This window comes from Mobula birostris, chromosome 19 (assembly GCF_030028105.1).
Source record: "Mobula birostris isolate sMobBir1 chromosome 19, sMobBir1.hap1, whole genome shotgun sequence".
Taxonomy (NCBI): Eukaryota; Metazoa; Chordata; class Chondrichthyes; order Myliobatiformes; family Myliobatidae; genus Mobula; species Mobula birostris.
Genome location: NC_092388.1, coordinates 20,135,607 through 20,154,523, shown reverse-complemented (window position 1 = coordinate 20,154,523; position 18,917 = coordinate 20,135,607). Strand labels below are relative to the sequence as shown.

The 18,917-nt window shown below is 40.5% G+C and overlaps 1 protein-coding gene across 5 annotated transcripts in view; it reads right to left on the bottom strand.

Annotated features, from left to right (window-relative positions):
• Positions 1-838: 838 nt before the first annotated feature.
• lars2 (leucyl-tRNA synthetase 2, mitochondrial) overlaps positions 839-18,917 on the bottom strand; it is a 107,747-nt gene continuing 89,668 nt past the window's right edge. For 4 of the 5 annotated variants that reach the window (XM_072283299.1, XM_072283298.1, XM_072283300.1 and 1 more), the window contains 2 exons: positions 8,522-8,649; positions 839-2,191 (listed from right to left, as the gene is read on the bottom strand). In XM_072283299.1, the coding sequence (XP_072139400.1) occupies positions 2,012-2,191; positions 8,522-8,649 (308 nt within the window). In that variant the 3' untranslated portion in view covers positions 839-2,011. The remainder of the gene's footprint in view (positions 2,192-8,521; positions 8,650-18,917) is intronic. The other variant, XM_072283302.1, reaches the window with a different exon arrangement.

Sequence of the window (18,917 nt, the reverse complement as noted above, 5' to 3'; positions counted from 1 at the left end):
ATCTAATCAGTATCAGCTTTGTTGACAACTATTGTTGAGAAGGTGGCAATTGGCTGGCTTTTCTTAAATCTCTGTAGCCCGTATAGCGTCCCAGGATTTAGACATGCCAATATTAAAGGAGCAGAAACACAGCTGTGGCATCAATGAAGCCCAATGTGAGCTTGAGCAACATTCATCTTCCACCTTGAACATTGCAGACTCCCAGATTCATCATCAAAGTCTATAATGCCTGTGAATTTATTGTCTCTCTGCATCAGTACTGACAATTCTTGCTACAAGTCATCCGTCTGTTCTACGACACAAACACGAGAAAAGCTGCAGACACTGGAAATCAGGATGAAGGGTCTCGGCCTGAAAGGTCGACTGTTTACTCTTTTCCCTAGGTGCTGCCTGACCTGCTGTGTTCCTCCAGCATTTTGTGTTTGTTGCATCCAGGTCAGCTGTTCTACTAGGTCAGTTTTTATCTTTTCATTGGTGTAGCCTGACCCAGCTGGCCCTGCATTTCACACTTCTTCAGATGCCTTTGTATTCTTACTCTCTAACAGTCTTCATGTCTCCTTTTCACTTTCTCCCCCACTTAACCCTGCGCTTAATCTTTTGCTCTCTCGCGACCCCCCCATGCCTCTTCTTTTTTCCTCTCTAATTTTCCCCTTAATCTATCAAACATGATGCGAGGCAACATTCAGCTCTATAAAACCCTGCTTAGACCATACTTGTGTTCAGTTCTAGTTGGCTCTTCATAGGATCGATGTAGAAGCTTTAGATAGCGTTCAGAGGACATTTACCAGGATGCAGCCTGGATTAGAGAGCATGTGTTATGAGGATAGGTTGAGCAAGCTAAAGTTTTTCTCTTTGGAACAAAGGATGAGAGGTGACTGATGGAGGTATTCAAGATAAGAGGCATAGATCGCATGGATAGCTAACCAGGGGGTACAAATTTAAGGTGATTGGAGGAAAGTATAAGGGGGATTGCAGAATTAACTTTTTAAGTGTTAGTGAACATTAGTGTTTTGTTCATGTACAAAGCACTCATTTACATTGAACTAGTAAATATAATCAGATCAAACAAACAATCACAGTAATTGGCCTTTTCACAGACTGCAGAAATTGTGGTTGGGGAAGAGGATTTATTTTCACTTAAACTATGACTTTGCTTAATAAGTAAGAAAATGACCCATCTATTAACAATAAACACATGCAATTTTATTAATACTACTTCATGAAATTTCCTTGATTACCATTTAAATACTTCACCATTAAAAAAATACGTAGTATTTTATTTTCACTTAATACGAAGTTCACTTTTTTTACAAAACAATTGAAGATGAATAGAACATAAAAGGTTTGGAGATTAACATTGTAAAATAATACGTCCAACAGCTTTAGTCTTATATAAAAACAGAAAATACTCAGAAAAAGGTCAACTTTGCTTCTCTCTCCATGGACACTCCCTGATCTGCTGAATTTATCCAGCCTTTTTTTCATTTTAATTTCAGATTTTCCACATCTGTGATCACTTTAAAGCTTCAGTCCACTCTTTCATGCAGTAGACTGTTGTCTTCTCTTGCAAACACATGAGATCCTACAGAGGTTGGAAATCTAGCAAAATTCCAGAGGAACTAGACAAGACAGGAAGCATCAATGGAGGGGGTTAAACAGTCAACATTAACTGTTTACTTCCCCTCCATAGATGCTGCCTGACTTGGTGAGTTCCTCTAGCATTTTGTGAGTGTAGCTCTATGTTCTATCATAGGTCCTTTATTCTAGCCTGGAGGAGTGAATGATAAACATCATTATTAACAGAGTTTTGTCAAGGAGATGAAGCAACTCACTGCCTTGTCAGTCACAGCCATGACTGAAAATTTCCAGACAGGAAAAAAACAGCTGACAGCAGCAAAATACAAGCCATCAAATCGACCTTCTTGGTAACTTGAGGGCCCAGCTCTCAATACACTTGCTATTATAAAGTGACAATTTAACTCATACCCATGGCATGGCTTCACTAGTAACTTCAATCTTCCACTAAAAAGTTGATGAGAGTGGCCCTGGGAGACAGGATGGCTTTCTTGATGGGGCGCCCCCACAGCAGCCGGATCCCCAGTTCGCTCTGTAGGATCAGCCCCTGCACCTGCTCTGCATCCTTGACCACCTCCTGGGGCATGTCTACCGAGCCACAGACCTTGTTGTTGATCTGTTGGGGAGAATTGGGACATAGCTGAACATTGCATTACCAGTCACGGACATAGTTACTCTGTACTGCCACTCTGATATCTGGAGTAACGGCTATCTGGAGTAGACAAATATCAAAGTTGTATTATGCATGCATACTTTGATAATAAAATGAACCTTTGACCTTTATAATACCAGCAAATGTGGATTAAATGCTAAATACACTTTCAATGTTACGCCAGCAGCCCCCACTCCCCCGAAGTCAAATTTCTCCAGAACACCTCAAAGTGACTTCCAAGATTCCCACTGTAGGGCCTCACCCATTCATGGTTTTCTTCCCAATATTCCAAGATGAAAGACATTTAATGTACAGAAGAAAACCATTTACAAACACAAGAGATTCTGTAGACGCTGGAAATCTTGAGAAAACTATACAAAGTGCTGGAGAAACTCAGCAAGTCAGGAAACATCTATGGAGAGGAATAGACAGTCCAGGTTAGGCTTCAGGACTGAAAAGGAAGGGGATAGGAGCTACAATAGGAAGGTGGGGGAGGAGAAGATGCATAAGCTGGCAGGCGATTGGTGACATCAGGTGAGGGGAAAGGTGGATGAGAATGAGGGGGTGGGGAATGAAGTAAGAAGCTGGGAGAAGGCGAAGGGCTGAAGAAGGAGGAATCTGATAGGCGAGGACAGTGCACCCTGGACAAAAGGGGAGGAGGAGGGGTACCAGAGGGAGCCAATGGGCACATAAAGAGAAGAGATGAGAAGGTAACCAGTATAGGGAATGGAAAAAAAGAGAGAATGGAAATGGGGTTAGAAATAACTGGAAGTTAAAGCAATCGATGTTTGTGCCATTAGGTTGGAGGCCACCCAGACAGAATATGAGGTGTTGCTCCTCCAACCTGAGTGTGGCCTTACTGTGGCAGTACAGACCATGGAGTGAAACGTGAAACCATTCAGCTGCCAGGAAAAGCTACCTAGTCTAAATCTGACTTCTCAGTGCTTTGTCTGTAGCCCTGGCTTTGTAAAATGGGTGACTGTCTATTTCCAATATTCCTTCACACAGTGGATTCTGGACCCTACCATCTTTTCTTCATTCCCCTCTGATCCTATGAATAAAAAGTAGGACCCCTAGCTATTGATAGTGAAAGAAAAAGGACTTTCTCATTTCTATATTGAAAAAATCTACCCTCAGTTAGTCCTCTTCCAAATCTCCTGCTTAGATTAAGTGCAGGCATTCCAAAGCTTGACTTACCATTGCAAAGAGAATATGGTGACAGCACCACAGTTACTGCTGGGCTCTCTGAAATCCTGCTAGCATGTTTCCTGTCAGTGCATCTCAATCATCTACGATTAAACCCAGATGCAGATTGGGAACATGCCTCATGACATACAGTTCTCCACTACGTTAATACCTTGCAGCTTTAACAGAACTGTGGATTCAGAAATTCACAGACAAGCAGCACAGATATGCTGTCCGCATTCGGTTCTCTTCTCACCTCCACCATTTTTCTCCCCATTATTAAGCTATTTCTATACTAGGAACTGTTCCAAACTCTGGCGTTGTGCCAATGTTCATCTGTGAAATTGGGCAATGACAGACGGATGACTCAATGCTGAGGAATCTCAGCCAAATCTGGTCCTGCCCTTGTTCAATCTAACTTGTGTCTGCAGTTCATCACAGGACTGGTGGGAAGTGTGAAGAGATGAGATGAGTCAGTGCAAGGAGGAAAAACAGGATGCAAACATTTCCCAAATCGAGCGGATTCAGGCAAACTGTAGCCTTTACCCACTGCACTAAAATACCGCTGTATTGGCCACAATCAGTAAAGCAGAACTGGTCAACAATTAAACCAGGTTTGGAGCTAACTTCAGAAAAAAATGTAGCATTGCCAGCACAAAGTATCAATGAAAGATAAGGTAAGATTTTGCACTAAGAATCTCTTTTCTTTCTTTCTTTTTTTTTTAAATGTTTTAATTAAATTTTCAAAATTATAAACACAGTAACAATGTTGATACAAAGAGATTGGAATAATCTTAATAAACATATACAAAAAAGATCTTAAGTAACATAGGTATAATAGACTTCCAAACTCATAATGAAATAATCATATAAAAAAAATAAAAAGAGAAAAATATATAAACAAAGAAAAACCCCCAAAAGAAAAAGAAAGAAAAACTGAATACTAAACCCAAAAAACAAAACAGAACAAAACAGGGCTCGACCAATATCTTGAATCAGACACGTTCAGTAATGTCGTCAACTCCGCTCCTCTATTCATATAATTTAAGTTAATAAAAAAGATTCAGAAAGGTCAAATTACATCATATGAAAATGTTGCATAAAAGGTTTCCAAGTTTCTTGAAATTTAACTGAAAGATCGAAAATATCACTTCTAATTTTTTCTAAATTTAAACTTAATATAGTTTGAGGAAACCGTTTGTAGTAGGAGGATTGGTTTCCTTCCAGTTCAATAAAATAGATCTTCTGACCATTAAAGTGACAAGTGCTATCATCCGACAGGCTGAAGATGAGAATCTCATCTTTCCAAGATCAGTGTGGTAAAAGTTGTTTGTGGCATGCAGAACTCTCTGCATTTGGTTAGTATCCTATATCTAGAGCAGTGCTAATCTGTACTTAACTCACTCAAATGGGAGAATAGAAAAAGTACCCTGGTCAGACCACACTTGGAGTGTTGTGTGCAGTTCTGATCACCAGATTATAGGAAGCATGTGGTTGCCATGGAGAGTGAAGAGGAAATTCACCAGGAAGTTGGTGTTACCTGGATTGAAGGTCTTTAATTATGGCGAGAGACTGGATGGCTGTGTTTCTATTCTCTAGAGCGAATGAGATTTAGAAGTGACCTGATAGAGGTACATAAAATTCTAGGAGGCACAGACAGGGGGATAGTCAGAATCTTTTTTTTCCATAGTTCGCTCATTCGTTATGTGCCGTGGGCGATCATGGTCTTTCCATGACCGTGATTGTTCTTGGCAAATTTTACTACAGAAGTGGTTCGCCACTGCTTTCTTCTCGGCAGTGTCTTCACAAGATGGGTGACCCATCATTATCAATACTCTTCACAGATTGTCTGCCTGGTGCCAGCAGTTGCATAACCGGGACTTGTGATGTGCACCAGCTGCTCATACGACCATTCACCACCTGTTCCCATGGCTTCACATGACCCGGATCGGAGGGCTAAGCAGGTGCTACACCTTGGGTAAGGGTGACCCTCAGGCTAGCAAAGGGAAGGAGTGCTTTACACTTCCTTTGGTAGAGGTGTATCTTCACCCCACCACTATTTTTCCCACAGTAGGTTTATCAAAAAGAAGATACCATAGGTTTAAGGAGAGAGGAAGCGTTTTAATAGAGATCTGAGGGAAAGCTTTTCTTGTTTACACATGAGTGATTGATATCTCAAACCTGCAGCCATGTGTCTTTGAATCAGATACAATCTCCACATTTAAGGGACATTTAGGCAGGCACATGAATAGGCAATACGCAAAAGGACACGGACCTATTACAAGTGAGATTGGTGTAGGTAGCTAAAGGTCTATATGGATGTGGTGGACCAAAGAGCACACTTCTGTCTGTACAATGTGATGACTTTCTGAAGGTGTGCAGGGATAGCAAAGAGTTTATTAAACTCTGCAGGACTGAATATAAGTATGAGACAAAGATATCACTGACATATTCTTGTGTCTCAACATAGCAGTCACGGCTAAGCTGAGGAATGTTAGGTGTGATAACGTGCAATAGTCTTGAGGGATTTCAATAAAACAGAAATCCTCTGACAAGTTGAGACATGTGTAGAGAATAATCACACAGAATTCAACCAGATTTAGAATTTCCAGTTGAACTCTTGAGAGGGACAGAGACACAAGGCAATGAATGTTTTAAATAGGAGATGAATTCAACATGAAAGTAGCTTTATTGAAATGCCCTGAGATGATGCAGAAAAAAGGATTTGTAAAACATAAAGTCAGATGCACATTTTTCATACCAAGTTGAAAATGTCCATTTAACTTCATTATGGGATTACACCATTGTAACAACATGCAGAGTGAAAAATCCTACAGAAATAAAAACACTCATTTGCTTTTAAGATGGTGTCGAGATGGAGAAGAGGTTGAGTAGACTGGACTCCTCTTCTTTCGAAGAATGAGACCCAACCTTATTAAAATAGACGCCTGGAGGAGTTTCCCCAGAGCTAAAGAGTCTAGGAGCAAGGTTCAGTTTCCAAATAAGTGAAGGCCATGTAGAACTGAATCAAGGAGCAGTCTTCAATCACTCAGAGCACAGTGATTTTCTGCAATTCTTTACCTTGGTGTGCTGAGGATGCTTGATCACTGATCAACAGATTTCTGGATTTTAGAGGAATTGAAGGATGTGAGGATAGGCCAGTCGATCCTCAACCTTGATCTTATTGAATGCTGAAGCAGGCTCTCGGGCCTAAAAAAGGTCTCGTCCTGCTACGATTTCTAATGCGTCTTCAAAATCTTATGGCTAGAAAGTCAGATTCTGCTGAAACAATGCCACTGCTTTAATGAGCAGTGACAAGTGAGAAAAGAACATCCTGGGCAAGGTTTTTGGCATCACAACAAATTTCTTTTAAGAAGCAAACTGGACATGGCTAATCTCTGACAAACAGCAAGAGATAATGACCAGATGGTCTATTTTTGGTGAGTGAGAGTGAGAGAGAGAGAGAGAGAGAGAGAGAGAGTGAGAGAGTGAGTGAGAGACAGAATATGAATATGAATGTGGGCACATGGTCAAGTGGTTAAGGCATTGGACTAGTGACCTGAAGGTCATGAGTTTGAGCCCCAGCCAAAGCAACGTGTTGTGTCCTTGAACAAGGCACTTAATCACACATTGCTCTGCGATGACACTGGTGCCAAGCCGTATGGATCCTAATGCCCTTCCCTTGGACAACATTGGTGTCGTGGAGAGGGGAGACTTGCAGCATGGGCAACTGCTGGTCTTCCATACAACCTTGCCCAGGCCTGCGCCCTGGAGAGTGAAGACTTTCCAGGCGCAGATCCATGGTCTCGCAAGACTAACGGATGCCTTTACTACTAAGAGACAAATATTTGTTCCAATATAAGAGATTACTCCACTGATTTATCTTTTACATTCAATAAAGAGGCCTGATGGGACCTTGGTTTAAAATCTTATCGGAAATACACAATTTTTAACAGCGTGATACTACTTCAAAACTGCAACAGAACTACCTAAATCTTGTGTCGAAATCTCTATGAGGGCATCTTGAGAAAAGTATCATTTTGATACTCATGAAGATTCTCATTGCTATTTACTGATTAACCCAACTAGTGTTTCAGGTCCTCAAAGTTCTGACAAATGTATTTATTACAACAAAGTGACTAATTGTACAAGACTATTAATATGGTACAGTATCTGATCCCCATGTACAAAATGAGTAAAATAAGGAAAAAAGTCCCACCTACCAAGAAGCAGATACTACTCTGACCAAGGAGAGGAGACTGTCAACCATTATAAGCCAGAGCCACAGTATCAAAATCACATTCCCTTCTTCTTCTGAGAGGAAATTTTACACTTGGTAAAGAGTGATCTCTCTTCTCACTTTTCTCCCCAGATGAGAAGAGCATAATTCAAACCTTGGATGGCAAAAGGTTAGACCACAATATATAGGGGATGAATTAGGCCATATGACCCATCAAGTCTGCTCCGTCATTTCATCATGGCTGATCCATTTCCCTCTCAACTCCATTCTCCTGTCTTCTCCCCATAACCTTTCATGCCCTGACTAATCAACAATCTATCAACCTCCGCCTTAAATGCACCCAGTGATCTGGCTCCCATAGTCGTTTGTGGCAGCAGGTTCCAGATTCACCGCACTCTGCCTCAAGAAATTCCTCATCTCTGAGAATTAAATATGTTGAGAATTAAGTAGCAAATGAGAGCATAAAAAATTCTATCTACTGTCCCTTGGACTCAGGAAATCATGACCTACTCACTAAAAGACCTATGTTTCCCTGTCTTCACAAAGGTATCTCTACCAGGGAGATGGATAGATATGGAACTGGGCCATCGATCAGCCATGGTACAAACAGGAAGAAATTGGGACTGAATGGATTTTTCCTGTTACTTCAAGCCAAACAAGTCATACTTTACAGCTTCCAATGCATCACCCACCTCAGAGATACAAGGAGGTGGTTTCCTTGGGAACAAAATAAATTGGAATATATCAGAGAGACTTAAAAATAAATAGAAACAAGTTCAGTGGTGCAAAAAAAAGAGGAATGGTGTCGTAGATAAGGGTTATACACGAGTATACCGTGTGGAAGGATTGTTTCACACTTCTGCTCTTACCCTTACTATCATCTGCACAGTGTCTGGCTTTTGCAGATACTTTGGATCCAGGCTTGGCCATTGTTGAAAAAGCACGTCTGTGTCCCATTGGTAATGAGTGACAAGTTTATTTTGAATACTGGAAAGACCTGCAACACAAAGAAAATCATTCATTTGTGCATCAGCAGAAATACTAAATTGTAGTTTCCCAAAAGGACAGGTGGTGGTGATGGTGGCAGTAGCAACAACTTGAAGGAAATAGATGATTCCGCATAAAACTGGATGTTCAAACCTTGCGACAACAGAGTATCATGGTACTGGTCCCTTCAACAGCGTTTATTAAAAGCCAGTCATGCATACTATGAATGATGTGACTTATAATTAACATAAATTATAATTTTAATAAAGAAAGAGAGAACTTGCTTTCCTGTAGCATCTTTCATGATCCTTTGCAGCCATGAAATACTTTTTAAAGTGCGATCATTCATGTAGATGTAGGAAAAGTGGCAGAAAATTTGCACGATACACATTTCCAAATAAGGTTTTATTAGCATTGGTGAATGGTTATATATTCATCAAAGAGATTATTATAATTAATAGACTAAACTAACTGGAAATTTAGTTTGATATTGGACCTTGGTATCCAATCCAAATTTGGATATGTTGCTTAGATAAATATGTTACATACTACATTTTAGGATTCAAGTTGATAGGTTTAAATGCTGACCTGTGAAAGAATCTAAACAATTGTACTACACCCTTTCACTTCACACTCACAAAATCAAGTTCCTCTCCACCTCACTTGTTAATTTCTTTGACCGTTTTAGTCTTGTATTTTTAATTTTTCTTTTCCCACTCTAGAATTTCTCAGGTCTAATAATGAGCACTGCTTGCAAGCCTGGTGTCTAGAGAAGAATCAGGAGGCAAGGAGTGGCGTTTTGCTGGAGGAGACACCCATTACTATAATTGTTGATGGATAGGTTCTTGCCAAGTATAACATTATTTAACCATTTGGCCAATTTTAATAGCCAGATTTGATCTGGACTGTGGCATGTAGAAGATACTATCAGACTTATTGTGCAGACTCAACTATTAACTTTGGAAAATGTTGCAAACCTGTGCAATTATAATGAACTTCAGGATAGAGCAAGTTAGCATGCTTGCCACTGTAAAAATATATCATGTTACTATGTGGTCTCTTAAAGCAAATATTACCAGAAGTTTGGGGAGGCAATGATATGTACCCCAGCAGAAGGAAAAAGTGGAGTGTGTAGTGAAGTCAGGTTCAATAGGCAGACTTACTGGATGGAATTGGTTCGCTTCTACTGGTAAGAATTAAATTCCTGAACCCAGGTATATTTTTACTGTATCTTGTAATATTGCCAAAACTCAATAACGTTTTTGAGCAAAACCTCTTCCAAAATCCTTTGCTGTAGGACAACTTCATTATATAAGGAATAGAAGGATACGAGATAATTCAAAGGAACGGGCCATGTAAGCACATGTCTTCACTGAATAATCAGTAGCTTGTGGCAAATAAACTGAAAGTCCTGTGGTGATCCAACTTGTCGTGAAAGACAGTCTTGTAGAATGATGTAATGTTTTCAGTTTCGAAGTTAGTCATGGTAGAAGACCATGATACTCAAGCACCTCTGCAATTTAATTACTTGGAGAAACATGAGACTGCAGATGCTGGAAAAGCAGGATGAACTCAGCATCTGGGCAGTGAGATGGACAGTTGGTGTTTCAGGCTGAGGCTCTATATCTATATTAATAGAGGAAAAATTGAATAGGTTAGGACTTTATTCCTTGTAACATTGAAGACTGAGAGATTAGATAGAGGTATACAAAATTATCAGGGGTACAGATAGGGTAAATGCAAGGAGACTTTTTCCAATGAGGTTGAATGGGACTACAATCTCATTCAATGGGTAAAGGGTGAAAGGTAAAAAGTTTAAGGAGAACATGAGAGGAAACTTCTTCACTCAGAGGGTGGTGAGAGTGTGGAACAAGCTGCCAGCAGATGTGGTGCATGCAAGCTCGATTTCAATGTCTGAGAGAAGTTATGATAGATACATGGATGGTGGGGGTATGGAGGGCTATGGTCCCAATGCAGGTCAAAGGGAGTAGGCAGTTTAACTGGTTCAGCATGGACAAGATGGGCTGAAAGGCCTGTTTCTGAGCTGTACTTTTCTATGACTCTAACCAGGGGAAGGAGTGAAGCAAGAATTGTCAAACAATAGAAGGATCCAAGTGAGAAGAGATAACAGACAGATGGAAAAGGAAGGAAAGGAAATGGTGACAGAATGGGAGGTGATAGGTGGAGGCAACAAAGGGCTGCAGGTGACAGGAGCTGATATGAAATAAAGGCAGAGCATGGAACCAAATAAGGGAGGTGGACTGGGTAGATGGGTACAGCTGGGGGGAGGGACCCAGTCAGCAAACAGGCAGATGAAGTTGGTGGGGGAGGGGAAAGAAGCATGGTGATGGTGGGATGGGTGTAAGACATAAGACACAGAAGCTAAATTAGGCCATTCAGACCATCGCGTCTGCTCTGCCATTCCACTGTGGTTGATTTATTATCCCCATTCTCTTGCCTTCTCCCCATAACCTTTGAGGACCTCACTAATCAAGAATCTATCATTCTCCACTTTAACAGGTCACAGAGCTTAGCCAAGATGGCGCTAAACAGTGACTCCTTTGCTTGCATCTTCGGAACAGCTTTATTTCCATCTTTAATCTCTTTATTTTTCCCTTTCAGGGTTCTCTTGAAGACCCTGACCTGGAGTTACAAGCTGACTTCAGTTCTTTGCGGGAACGGGACCCCGCTCTTGGGGTTTCACGACTGGTCGTTATCCAACATGCCAAGGGCACGGCCTAAGTGTTTGGCTCGCCTTTGGAGGCCTAGGGTCTTGGGGCTCTGGGGACGGACGGATCGAAGGTCGGTGATGTCCCGACAGACCGGTATGTCATGGGAGCCAGAAGATCTTTGGCTGTGTGCCCAGAGACCTGAGATCTTTGGGCATAGAGCTCGGAAAAAGTGACGCAACGGACTTTTAACATTGTAAACCAGCGAGTTGTTTGTTATGTTTCCCCTCTCGCTGTGAAACAGAGACATCTCTTTCTCCCTTATTAGGGAGAGAGAAAGCCTGGTATGTCGAATACCGGGTGAACACGTAGTCTTTGGAGTACTGCAAGTCTGTGTCTTTGCTGTTGCTTTTGCTGCATGCTTGAGTGCTCGGTGGTGGGTGACGACGGTTTTTTTTGACAGTGGGGGGGGAGGGGGGATCGTGGCTTGCCGCTGCTTACGTGCAGGAGGGAGGGGAGCTGGGGGAGGGGCTTTGGGGTTCTAACATTTAACTCATTCATTCTTTGGGGGCACTCCTCTGTTTTCGTGGATGGTTGTGAAGAAAAAGCATTGCAGGATGTATATTGTATACATTTCTCTGACATTAAATGTACCTTTGAAACCTTGAATCTATACCCAATTGAAAGGTGTAGTGTCAACGTAAAACAAGTATATAATTATATGTCATATGTTGCCACTAGAGCTTCAGAGTATCCAGCAATGAGAATATAAATCAGGAAATCTGGCTTAGAGATCAGTATGATTTTCCCTTTATTAATTTGAAATTTTATTAATTTGAAATCTTGTAATGGCATTGTAATTTCCATGCCAGCAATGTTCACTGGGCAATCAACCTGTCAATCCAATCTTTTATTCTATGAAAGCACAACTATGACCAACAAATGATTAGAAACACATTGAACATATTTCATCAGATAGGCAGTTGGCAGAAGCAAGGGAAAACAGAACAAGTTGAGGAAACTTCATTTTTAAAACCTTGCACAGTATTCAAGCTGTATGGTTTCCATTTTCCTTATTACATAAATACATCCAACCCATTAAATGAAAATCAGCTGTGGCTTAATGTTAGCACTCCTTCTTATGAGTCAGAAGCTTGTGCATTCAAATCCCAGTCCAGAGTACTGCAAGCATAGATCTAGATAGACACTCCAGTTCAACAGTGAGGAGGTGCTACAATGTTGAATGTGCTGTTTCTCAACTAAGTGGCCCACCTACTCTTTCAAGAGTGCATGACACAATTCTAAGAAGAAACAAAGATCCCTCATGTCCTGTTCAATTCTTAACTCCCAATTGGTGTTCCTTGAACAGATGATCTGTCCATTATCACCAGCTATTTGTGTGAGCCTGCTGTGGACAATTTGGCTGCTGTGTACCCTACGACAGCGAGTACATTTCCAAGTGGTGGACTCACTTTTGGCAGTCTGCACCTCATGTTCTATGTATTATTTTACTTTTTTTTTAATTATTTGCACGATGTGTCCTCTATTGCATTTTGGATATTTATCCATCTTTGTTGTGTGTATTTTTTCATGGATTCCATTGTATTTCTTTGTTTTGTGGCTGCCTGCAAGAAGATGAATCTCAAGGTGTATATAGTATACATACTTCGATACTAAATTTACTTCTGAACTTTTGGTTTGAACGTGACTGGAACCTCTGCACTTACCCTAATACCCTGTTCTAAATTTCACTTTCTGAATTCACAGACCTACCTAGTACTGAGCAACAGAAGCTCATCTAAATTCTGCCAATGAATTCAGCAATCAAATGTCCTCACCGGCAGCATTTACAGACCAAATAGAAAAGATGCCAGACACGCTCCACATGATTACACAGTGTCTCGAAGACACTCAAGGTCATTCAGGGGCTTCCTCGCCAAGCCCCATTGCTCAGTTACGTGTAATTAAGCACAGCAGGGAAACTTGCACACTTAAACACCAAGGTCAGCATGGGCATTAGGACAACAGAATAACTTGCAGCAGAATTAAGAAAACTGAAATATACAGAAAGATTTAATCTTTCTCTAGATCCAAATTGACCAAGACTGTGAAGTGGGGTCATGCTACTGTATTGAGACCCATAATTGCTGCGGGTCGATCATGCAAAAACATTCAGTCTGGCCGCTGCTTAATAACAACCCAATCAGAGTCAGGATCTAAGCCCAGGCCAACTCTCAAGCTGTGTATTGCAAGACTTTAATTGATAAATATGAGAAAAGGAGCTACACTTCAGATTGTACATAGCTGACGGTAGATCATCCTGAAAGAGATTTAAAAGACAGATAGAAATCTATATTTTTTTGTTATTCAATATACTGGAAATAGATCAGAAGGTCTACCTCCCCTAAATATATGTTTTCTAAAAATCAGCCATTTCTGCTTGAACAACTACATGAGAGGTTAAGGCTAGATATTTAAAAACAGATTGACCAAGCAGACTTTTAACCAAACATTTAATGTCTCAGAAGGACTGACTGATCAACACAAACTGGATAGTGTTAAAACAAACATGTGGCCAAAGCCTTAATACCTTGAGTTATTTATCACTACAGGCACTAAATATTACTTCACAATTGCATGGCTACATTCTTGTACATTCTTGTGCTCAATTTTTGTACTTAGCTTTGGCTTTCATAAATTATCAAACTTAACTTCAGGAGAGTCATTGTTATTAAGCACGTTTGTATATTATGAATGAAAGGTTAAAACTTGTGTTCTTTAATTTTCAACGCCTACTTCTATTAAATAATTTCCAAAGAATTAAGGCACAATTAATGGTCAGTAAATTAATTGTACAACGAAAGAATAGACTATAGAAATATCACTAAATAGCAAAGCTGATTCAAACATGGAAGAGATTGGGTTAAAAAAGTTGTCTCTCAATAAAGTATTCAAAACAATAAAAACAGGGCCTTGGTTTTTCTAGCAGTTTATCCATATTAAGTGTGAATTTCAAATTTTGGAACTCCTGTGTGAAATTAGGTGCCCTGATCATGCTAGTCAAGCACTGATGGTTATTGGCTGGATGCACTCTGTTGTTGGACTCCACAACAACACTGGGGAATATTTTCTCAGATACCACTCACTGTTAAGACCTGGAGCAGGATTTGTGAGCCTAATCATTTGAAAGTCACATGTATGGTCGCAAGGAAGAAAGGGAACTTGCATTCTCTTCCTTAACTATTTTGTTTGCTTGAAAAAAATATTTTTTAATAATTTGTATTTTGACTTTTTAAAAATAATTATATCTTAAACATTACATCAATTTTAGAATTATTACCTTTTCTTGAATGTCAGAGAATTTCAGATGCTTTGAAAACCCTTGACAGGTCTGACAAAGCTGGGAGGCATGACTCTTCTATCTGTCAGCTTTTGTAGTCGGGCTTTATTTTGGTCCATGCATACGATCAATTACACTTACTGAGGTCAATGAGTCATACAGGATATTGTCTTCAGCTCTGGTGTGTCTGAGTCAGCAAAATCCAAATAGATCTAGACCTTGTATGTATGGACTATTAAGCGCGAGCAGCAGGCTCCAATCTGGATCACATCTCTTATGGTCATTTGTCTACGGAAAATAAGTAACTTTAATGAAAGGGGAATAAATAAGGTCTTTGGCTGTCACACTTCAGTGATGTTGCCTTCAGATTTTCCACTTCTGCTAATTTAATTTCGGAAAAAAATGACCCAACAGTGTGGATGGCTGGAGCTCGTGATGAGGCTGCTTTCTCACTGTATGTGGACTTCAAAAATATTAAGAAAAGGAAATGCAATAGAAAAATAAAATAAAGTAATTGGCAGTGAAAATAACTTGAAGTACATACTTTAATCCAAACAGCAAGGGTAAGAAAAAAACCTTCTAAACAGGATCTAATTACAATCAACCAGCAAACAGGATCAAAAAAAAAGATTTTAAAAAGCATTTTACGGCAGAACAGCCAGTGTACCGATTGCATGTGATTGCTGCTGCCTTCTCTAGAATTTAGCAAGCTTTCTGACAATAACCTGCATGAAAAACATTGCAACTCTCTAATGAGGCCAGGGTTGTGTTATTAGGTACCGACGCTGTACAATGCTTGGTTTGGATGCATGTAACATTACTCCATTACACATTTTAATTAATAATTAGCAATGCAATGTTTTTGTCTCCCAGGATAGGATATAGTGGAAGCAATGTGTAGACAGCAAAGCTGACAAAAACGGTAATGTGATAATAAGCACTTGTAATGACATTAGTTGAGTGATAACTATCAGTCACAACTCCCTACTCTTTAAAAAAACTGCCGCAGGTTATTGTAAGTATATCCACGAAGCCAATGGGACCTTGGTTTTATCTAAGAGGCAGAGAGTCTCTGAGAGTCCAAAGGACTGGTCTGAATCTCTGATTTTCTACTCAACTTGAGGCCACATGGAAACACAGGAATGCTCACCAACAAGCCTCAGCTGACACCTAATGGCGGTTGTTGCGGAAGGTAGGAACAACAAGATGAGCTATTTAAAGGGAATTGCTGGTCTGTGATTTCACGAAACAAACTGTCGAGTTGAGGCAAGCCAGACACTAAAAATGACCTTCAGTTAGGAAGGAAGAGGTAAAGAAATATATATGTACCCACAGTTCCTGTTATTGTTTGCTAAACAGCAGCTGGAAGTCATCTGGAGAAATAATAGCGCATGATTGATCAACCTTAAGATAACTCGACTCTCATGAGAAGTTCAATAAAACAAGAGAAAATGACAAACATGTGAATGTACCTCAGCACAAATCACACATCAAGTCACACAGTCTCCTGACTTGAAAAATATGTTCCTACATCATCAATGGGTCCAAATTCTCTGACACAATATGGAAATGCCTGTTATGCATTGACTTCAAAGACAGCTTATCACCATTCTCTCTGCTGGAAACAGAAAATAAATGCCAGTCTTACCAACAATACCCAAATCCAATGAAAAGTATTGAAGCTTGGGAGTAAGGAGAGTTTACCAATTAGCAAATAGGACTCCTGACTACTAACACAAACAAAATGCTGGTGGAACGCAACAGGCCAGGCAGCATCTATAGGAAGAAGTATAGTCGACGTTTGGAGGTCAGACATCCAATGTCTTATCCTCCAATGATTTCTCACCATTCACATGCAACAGATCAGATGTGCATTGGAATAATCTCTGCTTGCCGGGACGAGTGCAGTTCCAACAACACACAAAAGGTTCATCACTATCTAATATAAAGCAGCTCTCGTGATTGGGATCTTCTTCAGTATTATTGACCTTCACTCCCATAAGCATTGCTGCCAGGATGGAACAATAACAAAATCTACAGCATTAGCTAAGTTCATCACACAAACTTGTGACTTTTGTCATGGCTCTAACACCCTCAGATAACCTTTCTCGTTGCACACTGTCTGACTTGGTAACAATTAACGAATACTTTGCTCCAGTATTCACCCCAGGAAAGGACCTGGGTGATTGTAGGGATGACTTACAGCGGATTGAAAAGCTTGAGCATATAGACATTAAGGAAGAGGATGGGCTGGAGCTTTTGGAAAGGATCAAATTGGATAAGTCACTGGGACCGGACAAGATATACCCTAGGCTACTGTGGGAGGCAAGGGAAGAGATTGCTAAGCCTTTGGTGATGATCGTTGCATCATCAATGGGGATGGGTGAGGTTCCGGAGGATTGGGGGGTTGCAGATGTTGTTCCCTTGTTCAAGAAAGGGAGTAGAGATAGCTCAGGAAATTATAGACAGGTGAGTCCTACTTCAGTGGTTGGTAAGTTGATGGAGAAGATCCTGAGAGGCAGGATTTATGAACATTTGGAGAAGCATAATATGATTGGAAAAGTCATCATGGCTTTGTCAAAGGCAGGTTGTGCCTGATTGAATTTTTTGAGGATGTGACTAAACACATTGATTAAGGTAGAGCAGTAGATGTAGAGTATATGAATTTCAGCAAGGCATTTGATAAGGTACCCCATGCAAGACTTATTGAGAAAGTAAGGAGGCATGGGATCCAAGTGGACCTTGCTTTGTGGATCCAGAATTGGCTTGCTCACAGAAGGCAAAGGGTGGTTATAGACGGGTTTTTTTTTTTCATGGAGTTTGGTGACCAGTGGTGTGCCTCAGGGATCTGTTCTTGGACCCCTTCTCTTCTGATTTTTATAAATGATCTGGATGAGGAAGCGGAGAGATGGGTAAGTAAATTTGATGATGACACAAAGGTTGGGGGTGTTGTGGATAGTATGGAGGGCTGTCAGAGGTTAGAGTAGGACATTGATAGGTTGCAAAACTGGGCTGAGAAGTGGCAGATGGAGTTCAACCCAGATAAGTGTTAGGTGGTTCATTTTGGCAGGTCAAATATGATGGCAGAATATAGTATTAATGGTAAGACTCTTGGCAATGTGAGGTTCAGGGAGATCTTGGGGTCCAAGTCCATAGGGCACTCAAAGCTGCTGCACAGGTTGACTGTGTGGTTAAGAAGGCATACGGTGCATCGGCCTTCATCAACTGTGGGATTAAGTTTAAGAGCCGAGAGATAATGTTACAGCCATATAGGACCCTGGTCAGACCCCATTTGGAGTACTGTGCTCAGTTCTGGTCACCTCACTACAAGGATGTGGAAACTATAGAAAGGGTGCAGAGGAGATTTACAAGGATGTTGCCTGGATTGGGGAGCATGCCTTATGGCAATAGGTTGAGTGAACTTGGCCTTTTCTCCTTGGAGCGACAGAGGATGAGAGGTGACCTGATAGAGGTGTATAAGATTATGAGAGGCATTGATTATGTGGATAGTCAGAGGATTCTTCCCAGGGCTGAAATGGCTGACATGGGAGGGCACAGTTTTAAGGTGCTTAGAAGTAGGTACAGAGGAGATGTCAGGGTAAGTTTGTTTGTTTGTTTGTTTTTTTTTTATGCAGAGAGTGGTGAGTGCATGGGATGGGCTGCCGGTGACGTTGGTGGAGGCAGATACAATACGGTCTTTTGAGAGACTCCTGGATAGGTACATGGAGCTTAGAAAAATAGAGGGCTATGGGTAACCCTGGGTAATTTCTAAAGTAAGTACATGTTTGGCACAGCGTTGTGGGCTGAAGGGCCTGTATTGTGCTGTAGGTTTTCTATATTTCTAATTGGGACATATCGGGACCAGTACATTTTGGCCCAATTAAATGGATGCCCCAGTTAGCCAAGGTTTCATAGAAATAGTTAAAAATGTATAAAAGACAAACTACTATTTAACTGAGTCACAAGTTATGCATTTGAATGAAATACAGAACAAATTGGAATGCAAACAATATTACTACAGTATTATAAAACTGTAGTTCCTATTAGTTATCAATGGAGGAACTCATCCAGTGTATGCTGCTGTGTTCTTTTGATTGACTGAAAATTAGCAAAATCAGCAGACACCTAGTGCAAATAATGAACTGCCTTTATACAATGCTTTCGATGATACAATCTTCAAATCTTCATTTTCATTGTAACATTCAAAATGATTGTCGATACCTTCAAATTCTTCATAGTTCCTAACTTGCTGAAGCAGTGAGATAGTTT